Genomic DNA, 16,469 nt, shown 5'->3' with positions numbered 1-16,469 from the left:
TGGAGAAAGTCAGGTATATCAATCACTATTCTCAACAATGCCCAATCCTCTCCTTTTAAGGTAGTCACATGCCTGTGCTCTAATGACAGAGGAAGAGAAAAGACACATTTCAGGACACCAGGAGAAGCCCCTCTACAAGTCAGAAATGAGACAATTTATATACACCAGATAGAATCCTGCACAGTATCGGCTTTTCTGGAAAGAGTTACTATTAAAACTTGACCCACTGCTTAACTGCATTTTTTAAAACTAACCAGTTACACCTGACAATATGCCCACTTCTCAATATATTTATGCAGCCAAATGGTTCAAAACATGGTCAGAAAAGAGTTCGTTAATGAAATTACTGCAATTATACTACTTCCATCGACTACCTTCACTTGGCCATGCCAAATTATTTTTCATTTCAATTATCTGCCATATTTAAAAATTGGGAGATGGCACATAAAAATCCAGTTTTCCAGCCTCACTTTAAAATCAAACAAACCAAACAAACATGAAACTGGCAACAATCGGCTGGAACCCAGGTGTTCTCCAGATTTTCATCTGCCCTCCCATTCCTTGCTGTCTCACACCTGAGCCCTTTAGGAACACCTGTGAGCATCCTGAGTGCACAACCCCTGAGCACAAAAACATTTACTTCCTACAGTTTCTTAATGAATGGAGGAAGTTACCATCCTGTCCGTCTTGGAGTTCCTGCTCTTCCGCTTCATCTTCACCTGATCCGTCTCCAAACTCCTTTTCATACTGTGCCTCCATCTCCCTGAGCTCCTTCTCCAAATCGGCCACCGTCATCCAGCTCTGCTCTTGGTACTGCTCTGCCAGTCTAGACACACACAGCACAGTCTCTGCATTGGTTTTATATATTTTGGGGGCTTAAAACCCATCCCCTGGAGAGCTTCTTCCTCCCAAATTGTCATTGCCTACAAACTTAAAACCTGTACTTGGCTGAAACAGGCAAAGTCACTTAAATCTGTTATCTGTTATGTGGTTGATCTTAATTGCTCCTCTAGATAACGGGTTTTGAAACATATAACTCTTCACAACTTACTAAAAGTCTTCAGGTGGGGACTTCTCTGGTGGCGCAGTGGTTAAGAATCCGCCTGCCAATGCAGGGGACACGGGTTCGAGCCCTGGTCCAGGAAGATCCCACATGCCGCGGAGCAACTAAGCCCGTGCGCCACAATTACGGAGCCTGCGCTCTAGAGCCCATGAGCCACAACTACTGAAGCCCGCAGGCCTAGAGGCCGTGCTCCGCAACAAGAGAAGCCACCGCAGTGAGAGGCTCAAACACTGCAACGAAGAGTAGCCCCCGCTCGCCGCAACTAGAGAAAGCCCGCGCGCAGCAACGAAGACCCAACACAGCCAAAAATAAATAAATAAAATAAATTTATTAAAAAAAAAAGTCTTCAGGTGGTTTTAAACCGTAAGTGTCATGTAAAGTGCTAACTTTTCAAAGATGAGGTGGGTAGAACTTTCAAGAAGTGAATAGTTTTTTAAAGAATGCTATAATGCTCTGGACACAATGCCTTTACAGGGACTCAAAACAACAAAACTTTAAAGGCACTGAGATGAACTAAATATCTAAGAGTATACTGACAGAGTAGAGTATTGTGTGGTACTTAAAAGCAGGGCACTGGACTGACTTCTAGGGTCCAATTCCCACCTCTGCAATTTATTAGCTATGTGATCTTGGGCCTCATTTCCTCAAAAGGAAGAGGATAAAAACCAGAACTTACTTCACAGAATTGTTGCAAGAAAAGCACTTACAACAGGGCCTTGTACAGAATGAGAATTCGATTAACATTAGTTATTATTAAATGTTACAAGAGTCTGAAAAGAATCTCAAGTATAAAGGGCCTCTGAAGGAAAACATCCAACTCAAAAGAAACATTTTTTCACAGTCGATGAAAAGACATCGTCCAATGCCAGGATGTAAAAGAAAAGGATGAAGGCAGAATGCGGATTAAACCCCCCATGAAAGCACCACGTCAGGTATCCACTGATGCTTCCTGTGACTGGCACCTACTTATAGACAGGGTCCAGCCAGCACCACATACTTGGCCTGCTTTAGTTTCTGCTGCCGCCTCATTGCTTCGGCTTTCCTCGCCTTCTCTGCGTTCTGTTCTTCCACAAGTTTTCGATGAGCCTGCACTCTTCTATCTCTTTTACGGATGAAAGCTACCAGCTGACGGACAAGCTCATTCTTCTCTTTCCTTGCTTTGTCTCGAATCTTTTTGTTCTCTTTTTCCATGGCTCGTTTCTCCCAGCGGTTTGAAGCCTGTCGTGTATCATATTCCTCTTTCCAAGCAAAGTTCTTCTGAGTGCAGAAGCTCTGCCAATAAGCGTAGAAAGGATGGACTACCTAGTGACAAAGAAAATAGGTAAAATGCTAGATTTTTATTTGGATTTCTTTTTTAGTAAGGCAGCAAATATTGCTGCTGCAAAACATCTAACCTCCTTTCTTCATATATACAACTTTACTATTAATCAACAGAGAAGACAGTCCTTTGAAGGCTTTACAAAATAACTCTTCAGAATGAATTAGATGAGGAAATTAATGGAATGGGACCACGATCACTAAATAGTGAAAAGAGGGGAGGTGATCAGGAAAAAAAAGAGAGGAAGAGAGTCACAGTAAAAGACAGAGAACTAGAACTCTTTTTTTAAAAATAAAGAAATGGGGAAAAGATACACTGACAAATGCTAATTACAAAATGGCAATGAATTTTTCTTCTACCGTATCATAGTCACTCTGGGAGTCTCCAAAAGTTGGGAAATCCTCAACATCCTCTTCTAAAGAAGATTCTAGCTCTTCCTTGGCAATCATTTCAAAGACACTACGATACACTGTATAAAAGCCCTAAAAAACAGTAACAGAAACACAAATTCTTAACACTTTTGTAATTTAATTATAGAATAAGATTTTAAAATGCAACATGAAAAACTTTAATGTTACAGAATTACAATCCCAAGCTCGGTCACTGCAAGTACATCTAGTTTTCAACTGAAGGTCTTTATATGCTGACAGTTTAAATATGAAGGCTCTGTTTTTCAGTTTCCAAAATGAACATTCTTTCACCTTCTATTGTAGAATAATTTTAAGAATTCTCTTTGCATTTGAGAGTCTTACTTAAGTGCTTGATAAGAAATTATCAGTGAGTTCATTTCTTACCTTTTCATCATCTCCATAACCAGAGTAACAGGTCACAGTGAAATAGTGAAGCAAATCTAAGCTGTCATCTTGATACTCTCCATCAAGCCCACCTTTAAGCAGAGCCTCTCTATGATTATCATACCTAAACAAAAAAAATTAGCGACATCAGTGAAGGCTGAATAAATAAAAATTCAAAAGGATTCCTTACTCTGAAACAGTCAAAATATAATTATTGTAGGGCTTCCCTGGTGGCGCAGTGGTTGAGAATCTGCCTGCTAATGCAGGGAACATGGGTTCGAGCCTTGGTCTGGGAAGATCCCATATGCCGCGGAGCAACTGGGCCCGTGAGCCACAATTACTGAGCCTGCGCGTCTGGAGCCTGTGCTCCGCAACAAGAGAGGCCGCGATAGTGAGAGGCCCGCGCACCGCGATGAAGAGTGGCCCCCGCTTGCCACAACTAGAGAAAGCCCTTGCACAGAAGCGAAGACCCAACACAGCCATAAATAAATAAATTAATTAATTAAAAAAAAAAGAAAGATGAAACTATTAAAAAAATAATAATTATTATTATTATACATTTTAACGTGTCAACCCATTTTAACGGTCAACCCACAACCAAAAAATCTGAAGAAAAATATCAACAGGCAAAGACTTAATAATCTTTCACAGAAGTGCTGATTAAAACTATGACTGCAACTCCCAGTACGTTACAGGCAGTATACGGTACTAGCCAATACGAAGAGGGGAATTTAATGAGTCAGGGAATGTCCATGACTCTCCCAGAAAGGTAGCTGCACTTTCACATGAAAGAGACCTTACTAAATAAGACAGTAGTGGACATCATCTGGTCTACAGACTAGTTACACATTTGGGATCTGGGAATTTACCAACATGGACCAGAATAAAACTCTTCTAATGTTTATGTAAACAATCTAGGAGCTTCACACACATACAACTGCCCCTCACTCTGTAAAGTTAGTTATTACTCTCATTTGATGTAACAGGAAATTGAAGCTCAGCAATATTACATAACATTGTCCACAGTCATAAAGCCATAAGCAGCAGAGCTAGAATTCAAAACCACGTGTCCTGCACCAGAAGGCCCATGCTCCTCGCCACTGTGCAGTACTGCCTCCAGATGACAGGAGAGTTAATAGGCAGGGCCTTTAAACAAAAAGACAAGGGAATCCTCGGGACAAGAAAACAACCTAAGATCTAGGGAAGAGCTAGAGCAAAAGGAAGGCAGGAAAGAATTTCAAAGTTTCCAAAGGAAGGCAAAAGCATTTCTAAGGCCAGATTTCCAAATTCCTCAGAGGAGAAAAATTTAGGATTCTCTGATTTTTATATAAAAGATAATTTAATAAGAATTTTCCTCCAGACGCAGCCTCTGAGTCGCCCGGCACCTTCTGTTCGGTCAGCAGCGTGAGGGTCTCGCCGAGGCGTGCGGTCCGCACGGCTCGGCCCGTTGTACGCCCGTGCGCTCGCCCGCCAGGCCGGCCTGCGGAGCTCCCGCCCGTGTCCCCTGGCTGGTCCGGGGGGTCCGGGTACCGCCTTGACGGCGGCTCGGCCGGACGCGCGGACTGGACCGCAGCCCGCAGCCCGAGCGGACGGCGTCATGAGGCACCTGCCGTACTTCTGCCGCGGCCAGGTGGTGCGCGGCTTCGGTCGCGGCCCCAAGCACCTGGGCATCCCTACAGCTAACTTTCCTGAACAAGTAGTAGATAATCTTCCAGCTGATGCATCCACTGGCATATATCATGGTTGGGCCAGTGTTGGAAGTGGAGACGTCCGTAAGATGGTGGTGAGCATAGGATGGAACCCATACTGCAAGAATACAAAAAAGTCCATGGAAGCTCATATCATGCATACTTTCAAAGAGGACTTCTATGGGGAAATTCTCGCTACCTCAGACCAGAAAAGAACTGTGATTCCTTAGAGTCACTTATTTCAGCAATTCAAGGTGACACTGAGGAAGCTAAGAAACGACTAGATTTACCAAAACATTTGAAACTCAAAGAAGACAATTTCTTCCAGGTTCCTAAAAGCAAAATAATGAATGGCCACTGATGGAAAAGCATCTTATTTATTCATTCACTGTTTTCTAATATTTTACTGCTCATAACTCTACAGTCTCATCTTGGTTATATTTTAAAAATCAGACATTTTCCTACAGCTGTGAATTAAACAGTACAATGTAGTTACCATATTATGTTCCAGCTGTTCAATTAAACCCATCACGTTACAGTACTAAAAAGGTTCATTTTAAAAATCAAGATTCTTTTTTATGTAATATGTTGATTAAAATGTACCACTAGAAAGGCCTTAAGTGTTCTATAATGGGAATGAAATATATATAAATATGGGTAACAGGCAAGTCACTAGTTTGAGATGAGAACTATAATTCTCATGGTAAAATTCTAGCATGCATGTACCTGGATAGCATGCTCTGCTAGTCAGAAGGCTTATAAAAGTAACTATATTAAGCAGAGGTTTGACAGTTTATTACAAACCTAAGGGGAAAAATCCAGACTTTGTATTTTTGATATTTTGCACATTTATTTATTATTATAGACATGAGGACTTGTGAAATTTCATTTTAGTTAGTCATTTCCTTTAAGGGCTCAAATCACTGTACTGTGTTCCATTTTTGTTCCAGCTGCCTCAGTTCTAATTGGTCTAGACTCTCTCCCTATTATTTTTTTGTTTTTCTTTTAAAACAGTAAAATGAGTGTTTTTCGAATCTCTAGGTCTCATTTTTGTGTTGTAAAACACTTCTCTCTTTTTAAGAGTAGATATTCTTCAACATTTTTCTTAACCTTTGTTTCCTGTAAACAATTGTGTCAGTTCTTCCATTTAGAATATCCAACTCTACACTTACAAAATGTAGAGTTTCATCTGCCTCTGTATCTGCCATCCCATCCCTTCACTATATGAACAGTGATTAAGCGCATATCTCTTGCATTTTAGAAAAAACACCCAAAAGTTCGTCTGTAGGTTTCCTCAAAGTTTAAACAAACACCTAGCATTTCATTTATCTATATCAGTTTCTTAAACAACACAAAATACTTGTTTCCCTCCCAGGGAAACTATTTAAGAGCCAACTGAACTATGAACTACAAAGTTATTTATTTTTAATGTGATTATATGTTCCTGAGCAAATGCAAACTGTTGTAGTTGTGTGTGCACAATGTAATTTAAGGCTAAAGAGTGCTACCTAGAAGATAATTTTAAAGATAACTCATTATGAAACCATTATCCCCTAATCTGCATAAATGAGAGAACTGATTTTAACAAAACTGTTTATATAATATTTAGAAGAATATCTAAAGCTAATGTTGGAGAAGGGGGAAGCAGGAATAAATTCAGTTGGATTGTTTGACTATTTGGTGTATGAATTTATGGCAAACAATGTAGTACGTGTCTTTTTCATTTCTTCTTTATAGAAATACTTTGAAAATGTAATTTAATGTTAGAAATCCTATACTTGAAAGAAGCCTCAATTATCAGTGGTTCTATGAAACAAAGTTAAAAACAAACATGGAAAGTGTAAAAAAGATTTGTGTTTGTGTGAGTAGCTTGCGACAGATTGTGTCCTCATTAAGTGTGAAAATTCTTTGATACTGTCACCTTACATTTTGTTAAATAACTATTGCTTTTGAAAAGCCTATAGTGTGTGGTTTAGGAGTTAGTTAATAGTGTCTACATTTTTTAAAGTTTTATATTATTTATATATTATAAGAAATTGCAGTAGGGCCATTTTCGATTAGTCAGTGTTTTCAGGCCTTGAAATAAATCTTGACCAAGTGAAAAAAAAAAAAAGAATTTTCTTTACAGCCTTTCTCTCTTGACAGCTGACCGTGCTTGTATGCTACCACACAGAAGACTTGCAAGGGGTGAACTGAACACCCACTTGCTCTGCGGGATCTTGCACAGTTACGTCAGGACTTTGTAGCAAAAAGTTCACTGAGAATCTGGAAACCCAGAACTTCAAACGCAGAAATTTTTGTTTGGAAATGGCATTAAATGATCAGGTCATCCTGAGTTAAAGAATCTGTCATAGATGTAGAAGCTTAACTCAATTTCTTATAGAAAGTAGTTCTTGGGAAAATATTACAATTCTTGATGAAAACACTGTATCTGTTTTTTAAGGAAAAGTCAACATTCTTCCTTTTCTGACATCAGTAAATTTGTCAGACATCAAAAAGACCTTATTCAAAGAGAAGGCACTTCATAAGTATCAAAATTAAAACTATCTACGATTGCCAAGCTTTGTGTTTCATCGTCTATAATATCAGAGTTGGAGTAATCATCTCTAAGGTTCCTTCCTACCAACACACTGCATTTTATATAATGAATATGTGACTGGTGCTTCAGAACACACCCCAAACCATTTAACATATTAAATGTTTTAAAAACCCTCTGTTGGGCTTCCCTGGTGGCGCAGTGGTTGAGAGTCTGCCTGCCAATGCAGGGGACACGGGTTCGAGCCCTGGTCTGGGAAGATCCCACATGCCACGGAGCAACTGGGCCCGTGAGCCACAATTACTGAGCCTGCGCGTCTGGAGCCTGTGCTCCGCAACAAGAGAGGCCGCGATGGTGAGAGGCCTGCGCACCGCGATGAAGAGTGGTCCCCACTTGCTGCAACTGGAGAGAGCCCTCGCACAGAAACGAAGACTCAACACAGTCATAAATAAATAAATAAATAAATAAAAGAACGTGAATTTCTTTAAAAAAAAAAAAAAGAAAATAGCAGGGATATGACAATGAAATTCAAATCTATGATATTAAAAAAAAAAAAAAAAACAAAAAAAAAAACCCTCTGTTGACCATTCTTCCCAACAAGATCCACAAGGAAGGACAGCGTGATGCTCACCATGCTCTTTCCTGAGGGTCACTCAACACGTCATACGCTGCTTGGATTAGTTTAAATTGCTCAGCTGCTTCTGCGGCATTATCCAGATTTTTATCTGTTAAAATAAAGGCACAGAAATTCAGTCATCAAAAAAGTAAAGGACAGGGGCTTCCCTGGTGGCGCAGTGGTTGTGAATCTGCCTGCCAATGCAGGGGACACGGGTTCGAGCCCTGGTCTGGGAGGATCCCACATGCCGCGGAGCAACTAGGCCCATGAGCCGCAATTACTGAGCCTGCGCTCCGCAACAAGAGAGGCCGCGACAGTGAGAGGCCCGCGCACCGCGATGAAGAGTGGCCCCCGCTTGTCATAGCTGGAGAAAGCCCTCGCACAGAGATGAAGACCCAACACAGCCATAAATAAATAAAATTTTTTTAAAAAGTAAAGGACAGACTCTAAAAGGGACCTCTTCCATCAGAAATGCCATAAATAGATGAGTGTACAAAAACGAAGAAAAACAACTAAGGAAAAGCAGAGAAAATGGATGACAGCTGATACTCAGGATCTGTTGTAAGTGTCAACTTGAGTAGAAATTTCATGCTTTTCTCTAAATCTCAGTGCATCACTGAGCACTCAACCTGGATATCCACAAATAGAAAATGCTGAGTAGTACAAATTTTATTCTTAGAAGGAGTAAAATATATAAATCAATCATTTATAGAAAGGCTGTTACTATTCAGTGCTAGATTATGTTTAATCCATCTTTACCACCGTCCTTAAGGTTTTCTTTCTTATCAGCATATACCAAAATAAATCTCATAAAGTTTAAAAACTATGTACTAACTAATTACTTTTCCCTTGGTTGTGCTTCCTTAACCGTGGAATTCAGAAAGCATCTTTGCCTCAGGGTGGTAGCCAGCTTCCAAGATGGCCCCCAAGGACCCCCACCTCCTGGCATTCACGCCCTGTGTGGTCCCCTCCCATGGCACCGGGGTTGGTCTCTGTGACGGAAAGCAGGTGGCAGCAGTGGTGACGGTACAGGACATTACTTCCAAGATTAGATCATGAAAGACTGCAGTTTGCATCTTGGGCGCTCGCTCTCTCTTGGATCACTGGGAGTAGCCAGCTGCCACAGCATGACACTCCAGTGGTCCATGAGAAGCCCACGTGGTGAAGAATGGAGGCCTCCGGCCCACAGCCAACAAGGAGGCCCGCCATTACTATGGGGGTGAGCTTGAAAGTGGGTTTTCCCAGACAGTGGAGATTCAAGCTGGTGAGAAACCTTGAGCCAAGCCACCCAGCTACACCATTCTGATTCTGATCCCCAGAAACTGTGTGAGTCCGTATTATGAAAATATTTGCTCAAAAAAAAGAAAATATTTGCTGTTTGTTGTTTTAAGCCCTAAGTTTTCGGTAATTTTTCCACAGCAATAGATAACTAATACACTCAGAAAGCAAAATATTTTGAACCTACTATGGAGTACATCAATGTTCTTTAAGCTACAATTCAATATTTGCCTCTAAAAAAAAAAAAAATGACAGAAGCAGTCTTAAAACAAGGCCCTCAAGGGTATCCCACCTCCTCTTTTCAGATACCATTACACAGCCCCCAGTCCTTCAGGCGGGCTTCTGCTCAACAACTGACACGGACAACACCTTCTCAAGTGCAGCAATTTGCCATAGATCTCTTTACTAAGATGCTTTAACACAAAAAGCTTTAGATACAGAATCATGCTCCCTCGTAATTAAAAAATAAAGTAAGAAACAGAAACAAAAAAAACTCCATCACAGGAGCCTAGCTGTATAATACAACGCAGGTCTGACTCCCCTTCCACAGAGCAGCCCATGGGTCATCTCCTAGTCTACCTCTTCTCTGGACTAAATCTCCCATTTCTTATGCACACTATAATACCCTCTACTTCAAATGCAGTCAAAGACAGTGATCATCAAGGAGCCATTCATTAATTCTTTAACATTCTACTTCTAATCACTATAGCTAATTATATTAGCTTTTAGCAACAATATCACAGTAAGTCATATTGAATTTATAGGTGACAAAGTTTCAAGTATTTTTCATATTAATTACTGACAAGAGGCACTTCCTTGGTGGCACAGTGGTTAAGACGCCATGCTCCCAGTGCAGGAAGCCGGGGTTCGATCCCCGGTCAGGGACCTAGATCCCACATGCATGCCGCAACTAAGAGTTTCCTGCCACAACTAAGACCCGACGCAACTTAATAAATAAATAATTAATTTAAAAAAAAATTCCTGACAAGCCAATATAACGGTATAACAAATATTTTTTTAACTCAAATATAGTACTCAATCCATTCTGTGGCAGATACTAAAGGTTAGATCCAACACCTCCCCCTCCTTTCTCTCTTGCAGCCTTTACTGTGGAGGCTGGATAAGCTAAAAAATAAACAAGTATTTTAGCTTATCCAGCCTCCCTTGCTGCTAGGAAGGGTCGTGACACAGCTCTGACCAGTGAGATGAAAGCAGAAGTCTATTAGTGTATTTTCTTTCCTTCCTCTTTTTGTCTTGTACATGGACATGAGAGCTGGAGCTTCAGCAGCCATCTTGAGACCATGAAGGAAAAGTCAAGAGATTCACAGTGACATTACTTAGCCACTGAAACAATGCCAGCAGGCACCTACCTCCAAGCCTCCCTGTGGTGAGAAAAATAAATTCTTAACTTACTAAGCCACTGTGGCTAGGTTTTCCATTATTTACTAAGCCACTGTGGCTAGGTTTTCCATTATTTCCAATGCATACTATCAAATTCCATCTTGTTGTGGCCCTGCTGCAATTGGATTCTAAACACAGGACACCCAGTATCCTGTTTTGATAATTTTAGATTTAATTATTTTAGATTTTTATTACTACTCTGTGGCAAATACTACTAGTTGCCTACTCGATATCCATTCTCCTCTTCCTCCTAACAAGACCTGATTTTGATCACAGTGGTAATACACACACTTAAAAAATTCACCTCCCCAGACTTTCTTGAAGTTGGGGTTGTCGGGTGACCCAGTTTTAGCCAATCAGATACAAACACAAATCTACTAAGTGAAGCTTCTAGGAGAAGACTGTTTCTCCTGATGGAAGGGATGGGCCTGGGTGGCACTCACCTTATGCCCTTAACTCATCCCCCGTGTCCTGCCCAAAGCCCGGGCGCACTGCCTGCGGGCAGATTACGAGGACTGAGGCAGAGACTGCTAGTTCATCCCCTTCTTCCGGTAACAACTGAATCCTGATTTTATGGGGGCACCTGATCCCCCAAAGAAAGACTCCATTTCCAGTCTCCCTTGAAGCTTGGCATGACCATGTGACTAAGCTCCGGTCAATAAAATCTATAAAAGTATTCTGTGGTGGCTTTTAAGACTTCCTCGAAAGGCACCCAGCACACACTCTGTCCCCGCTTTATCCTTTCCTCCTCCACACTGCTGCCTGGGGTCCCCTGCTGCCGTTTCAGACGCTGAGTGAGGCCTCGTCTGACAGCTGCTGAGCAGAGGCCAAGGACCTCACGGAGGAGACCTGCTGCACTGGGGCCCACCTGCCTCTCTCTGCGCCTCCACATGAGAGTGATGAACTTCTCTGAGGCTTAACTGCTTACACTTGATGCAAGGACTCAAGTCTTATGGTCAGGATGATGGAGCAGGTCTTCGATGGCTTCATCAAGCAGCTGGAGCTACCAAGATGGGCCACCTCTGGATTTCTTGCTACATGAAGAAAATAAAATGACTCTTTGTTTTGACCACAATTGCCAGCTTCCTGTCACGTGCAGCTGAACACAATCCTGATATGTCTCCACGGTGACAGTCCAGCTCATGACTTCTATGTCTTCATCAAATCATTAATAACATTTTGGTCAGATAAACAAAAAAGCATAGTTCAAATAGCTAGCTAGGAAGCAGCTGCATAGCACAGGGAGACCAGCTCGGTGCTTTGTGACCACCTAGAGGGGTGGGATAGGGAGGGTGGGAGGGAGATGCAAGAGGGAGGGGATATGGGGATATATGTATACATATAGCTGATTCACTTTGTTATGCGGCAGAAACTAACACAACATTGTAGAGCAATTATACTCCAATTAAGATGTTAAATTAAAAAAAAAAAAAATTAAAGCAGAAAGGCAGAAAAAGCCAGCAACTAAATCTCCTGACATGAGCCAAAAAAGGTGACTGTTTGGGGTGGTAGGTGGGTGGTTCTTCTTCACCTTTTAATCTGTACTGTACTTTGTTGTCCTGTTTCTTCCCACTCCCTTCTTTCCTCCCTCAAAGAAGTCTGGTAAGAGCTAAAGCTTTTAAACATAAAAAACCCAACAATGTACCATCTGAAAGTAAGATCTAATCACTTACTGGAGCTTCTTTTTTAAGAAGTTTTTTCAATCTGTCATATGGCTTTTTATTTCACTTAAATATACTTGTAACTGGTTGAATACGGGGTTGAACATGACTGGAGTTAACAAGCAATCATAAAAAATGGAAAGTCCACCTTAATTATTAGCCAAATGCAAAGCCACAGGTATTGCATATCCAGTCATTAAAGTTTAAAAGGCATTCTCATACTATCCTCTGTGCTTTTCTCTTGATCCATTCACACCGTCTTCCACTTTGTCCCAAACGTTTTTACACTACCTTCTAGAACATTTCATGGACTGTGCCTTTTAAGTCCTGCCTTGACTGAAGCCAGGTTCCCTGAGAACACCACTTCCCTACAGGCCTCTCGGGCTCCAGCACAGCTGTCATACAGCAGGTCTGGTGGTAAAGCTGACGCCCTCCTGGTCACTGATTCTCTATTCACCCCTGAGGACAAACCAGCACTCCGTCGAGATTCAGACCATCTGGCCATCTCTCCGTCTTCCCGTCCTTCTCACTGTTCACTCGCCTCCCAACTGCTCCCCCTACTCGCTGAGGATTTCAGCACGTGACTCAGTCTCCACCCCCAGGTCCTATCGTCATCCTAGTCATGTCAGTGTCCCTGGACCTACTGGTCTCCCTACCTCCAGCCTTGCCCGCTCCAATCCATTCTCCCCACTACAGCCAGAGAGATATTAGAAAAATACAAACCTATCATTTCCCCTGCTTCCAACCCTTCAATGCTTCCCAACGCCCTTAGGTTAAAACCCAATCTGCCTAATGCAGGTTACCACAACCTTCAAGACCCGGCCCCTGCTCACCTGGGCAGGCTCACCTCTTTCCCTTCCTAGACTCTGCCGTGCCCTCTCTTGCCTTCCACCTCCCGTATTCCCTGTGTTCCCGCTTTAGGTCTCGACCTAGATGTCACTTCTTCAGGGATGCACATCTATCCCACCCACTAGAAAACCCAGTCCAGATTGGTACATGTGCTCATAAGCACCTTGTATTTGACCTCATACTGCCCTTATCTCACCGGATGAAAAGTGACTGCTTTCCTCTGTGTCTCCCAGAAGACAGCAGGGCCAGCAGGGCAGGGACCACTCCTGTCTCGTTCCACAGTAAGGTGTTCAGGGAACAGTCATCAGATGAATTACTGAAAGCCTGGCTTTCACAAGGAGTGACCTCACTACGCAGTGCTATTGACCCTACTGGAAATTATTCTCAGTTCCTCAATAACAGAAATAAAGGTAATCTCTTTCTTTTTTAACAATGAAAATGGGCAGCCTTTCTATATGAGGTACATATTAGTCTTTGAAGCACAGCCCATATGTCACCTAACATCTAACACAGTACCTTACACACAGAATGAAATTAAACATTTGCTGAGTGTCAGACTGAACAAATTAATGAGCCAGCAAAGCAAAGCATATCAAAATCATGTGTCTCCTGGGACAGTATTTATCCCTTATATGTATAGGCATTTTCAAACCAAGATATTTAGGATGTTACGAATTCTGATGACATTCAAAGAAGCTATTCACATTTAGTTCCTAACACATTTGGTTTCAAAGTAGTTAACTGATATTTTAGTAACATTTGCCTTCTTCTTTGCACTGATTTCCAACTAGTCACCAAATCTGGTAACTTTTCTCTTGCAACTTCTCTTCATCCCAGGCCTTACCCCTCCCACTGACCCCAAGCCTAGTTTTGGCCCATGGTGCCCAAGGCGGACGGACTCTACCTGACTTCTGTCTCCACCCCTCCTCATAGTACTAACCTGCCTTCATAGCACCTTCCCAAGACATCTTAATAAAACCAGCCTCAACTCTCCACTATTGGATAAACAAATTTCACAGTCCTTTGCCTAACATTCAAAGCCCTTTACAATCTAATCTCAAACTACTACTCAAAAACGTTTTAATACTGTCATCAAAATTATATATGCACTTGGTGACAAGCATTAATCCTCTTTCCCACTCTTTCCCACCCAGAGTCAACAAATTCTTAACTCGATTTCTAATGGTAACCCCTATTACTCTAAGAATATGCCTCTACACTAATTTTGGACCTATTAATTTTGGATATAGCTAGTGACTTCTTAATGAACATTTAGCTCATTTACCTCTTCCCTTCCAATATACATCAGATTTTTTTAGTTCCTCTGTTGGTCATCATTACAACTTTAAGCAACAAACCCATACCTTGATTTCCTGTTCCATCAACCATAACCATTACCTTCTGACTTTAGGTCCCGAGCCCTCCCTTCAGCTCTTCTCTCAACCCGTATTTTCAGACTTCCGATAAACACTGCCTTCGGTCGAACTGTGCCCTAGGCCATCTTTGGGCCACACGGTGCTCTTTCCCATACTGTTATGTTCACTTCTCTCAATCCCATTCCTCCAGGATCCAGCTAACGGCTAGACTCCTCTGCCAAGGGGGAGCCTCACTGCCTCTCAGTACATAGTGAAAACTCCCTGCCCTGAATCCCTGGGGCAGTTATTAGTTGTTCCATCAACACAACTACCAATTATATATGCTATGCTATTCTGTTTGCATTTGTATTTAACTTTTCGTGTGTGTAAGGCATGTTTTCCAAACAAGACTCTGAGGTCTCCATCTTAGCATTTCAGAGACTCTAGAAACATGCTTACTGACTAATACTAATACGAAAGCCTCTTATAAACCTCAAAAAGCTGAGATTCAAATACTGTCTTAGTTCCCCGGTCTAGAAGATCAAATTACTTCACGACAGTCACAAAGGCCTGGACTACACAACCCAATACAACATCCAAAAGGAAGCGTACTTCTAAGTAAACACACGAACTTCACTAGGGAAGACACTCAAAATTCTTAATCTGCAGAACATCCGAAGTGAAGTACAGGGTCACTCAGCCTACCAAAAGAGGGGAAAAAAATCATAGCTATTTAAAAGACATGTCACTAGCTCCTTTGTCTTAAGTAGCTGGGATTCCTTGATGAAGTTAAGAGCAACTTTAATGTTTCTTCCCCGAGGAGAAGCCCGGGGAAGCCGAGCCGCAGCGGAGTCCAGCGAGGGACAAGCCCGAGGCAGGACTGGGTTAAGAGCTCGCGACTCCTCCCCGCTCGGGGCCGTCTGCGAAGGAGTGGGAGGAGCAGGGAAGTCTCTAGGATGTTAATCTTTCCCCATCCAGTGGCCACGCGGGAACCGGGGCGGGGGGCGTCTAGGAAGGGACGAGGTGCTCGGGGCTCGAGTGACGCCTGGGGGTGGAGGGCTGTGTCCACCGGGGAGCCGAGGACGCTCATCGCCAGGACTGCGCAGGGGCCACCTAGCCGGGCGCCGGGTTGGGCGCCGGCCCGATTTCCAGGGCGAGCGGAGTTACCGAGCGGGCAGCTCCGGACACAGCCAGGTCCCTGGAGTTACCCTAGGGAGAGGGGTGAGAAAGGTCGCGAGGGCCGAGGCTTCTGCGAGGGGCCACGGCGGCTGCGGAGTAGTTACCCGGGTGCCATTTCAGGGCCAGCTTCCGATAGGCCTTCTTGAGCTCCTCCTCGCTGGCGTCGCGCCGCACCCCCAGCGCCTCGTAGTGACACTTCATCGCCCGGCCGGGCGGGGGGCTCAGGCCGGGGCTCGGGGCGGGGCCGGTGCCCGGGCCCGGGCCGAAGTGGTGGTGGTGGCGCCGGTGGTTCTCGCCTGTGGCAGGAGCCCGGCGCCCGCACCGGGCCAGCCAGCGAGCGCGGCGGCAGCGACGACGGCACGGGGCGACGGCGGCGCGCGGCGGCGCGCGGCGGCGCCGGCTGCGGCACGCGGGAGCGCGGAGTGGGTGTTGCCGGAGGCCGCGGGTCCGCATGGGCTTGGGGAGGACCCTGTTCCGGAAATAGCCGCGCAGGAGGGAGGCGGAGCCGCGGCGGGAGGGAGGCGGGGCCTTAGGAGAACGGAGGCGGGGCCACGGGAGGCGGGGCCACGGTGGGTGTCATTGTGAGGGACACAGAGGGCAGTCAGAGTGACACCAACTTGACAGCCGACCTGAGAGTTGAGATAGGAGTGTCATGGGATGAGATTCTGGAAAACATCTTGTGGTTCTTTAATGTGAGCCCCGCTTTTACAGATGAGGACACTCAGGCAAGT

At 43.6% G+C, this 16,469-nt stretch overlaps 1 protein-coding gene and 1 pseudogene across 2 annotated transcripts in view; one reads left to right on the top strand and one right to left on the bottom strand.

Moving 5' to 3' along the window:
- Window positions 1–16,204, bottom strand: part of DNAJC21 (DnaJ heat shock protein family (Hsp40) member C21) — a 32,819-nt gene extending 16,615 nt beyond the window's left edge. For both annotated transcript variants that reach the window (XM_057541133.1, XM_057541132.1), the window contains exons 1-6: window positions 15,843–16,204; window positions 8,031–8,124; window positions 3,176–3,299; window positions 2,741–2,863; window positions 2,061–2,365; window positions 675–826 (exon numbers count right to left, since the gene is read on the bottom strand). In XM_057541133.1, coding sequence (XP_057397116.1) covers window positions 675–826; window positions 2,061–2,365; window positions 2,741–2,863; window positions 3,176–3,299; window positions 8,031–8,124; window positions 15,843–16,191 — 1,147 coding nt within the window. In that variant the 5' untranslated portion in view covers window positions 16,192–16,204. The remainder of the gene's footprint in view (window positions 1–674; window positions 827–2,060; window positions 2,366–2,740; window positions 2,864–3,175; window positions 3,300–8,030; window positions 8,125–15,842) is intronic.
- LOC130707032 (riboflavin kinase-like) lies at window positions 3,844–5,224 on the top strand (annotated as a pseudogene).
- Window positions 16,205–16,469: the final 265 nt, after the last annotated feature.

Source organism: Balaenoptera acutorostrata, chromosome 2, assembly GCF_949987535.1.
Source record: "Balaenoptera acutorostrata chromosome 2, mBalAcu1.1, whole genome shotgun sequence".
Taxonomy (NCBI): domain Eukaryota; kingdom Metazoa; phylum Chordata; class Mammalia; order Artiodactyla; family Balaenopteridae; genus Balaenoptera; species Balaenoptera acutorostrata.
Note: the sequence above shows the minus strand (reverse complement) of the source record. Positions and strands in the feature narration are given on the sequence as shown.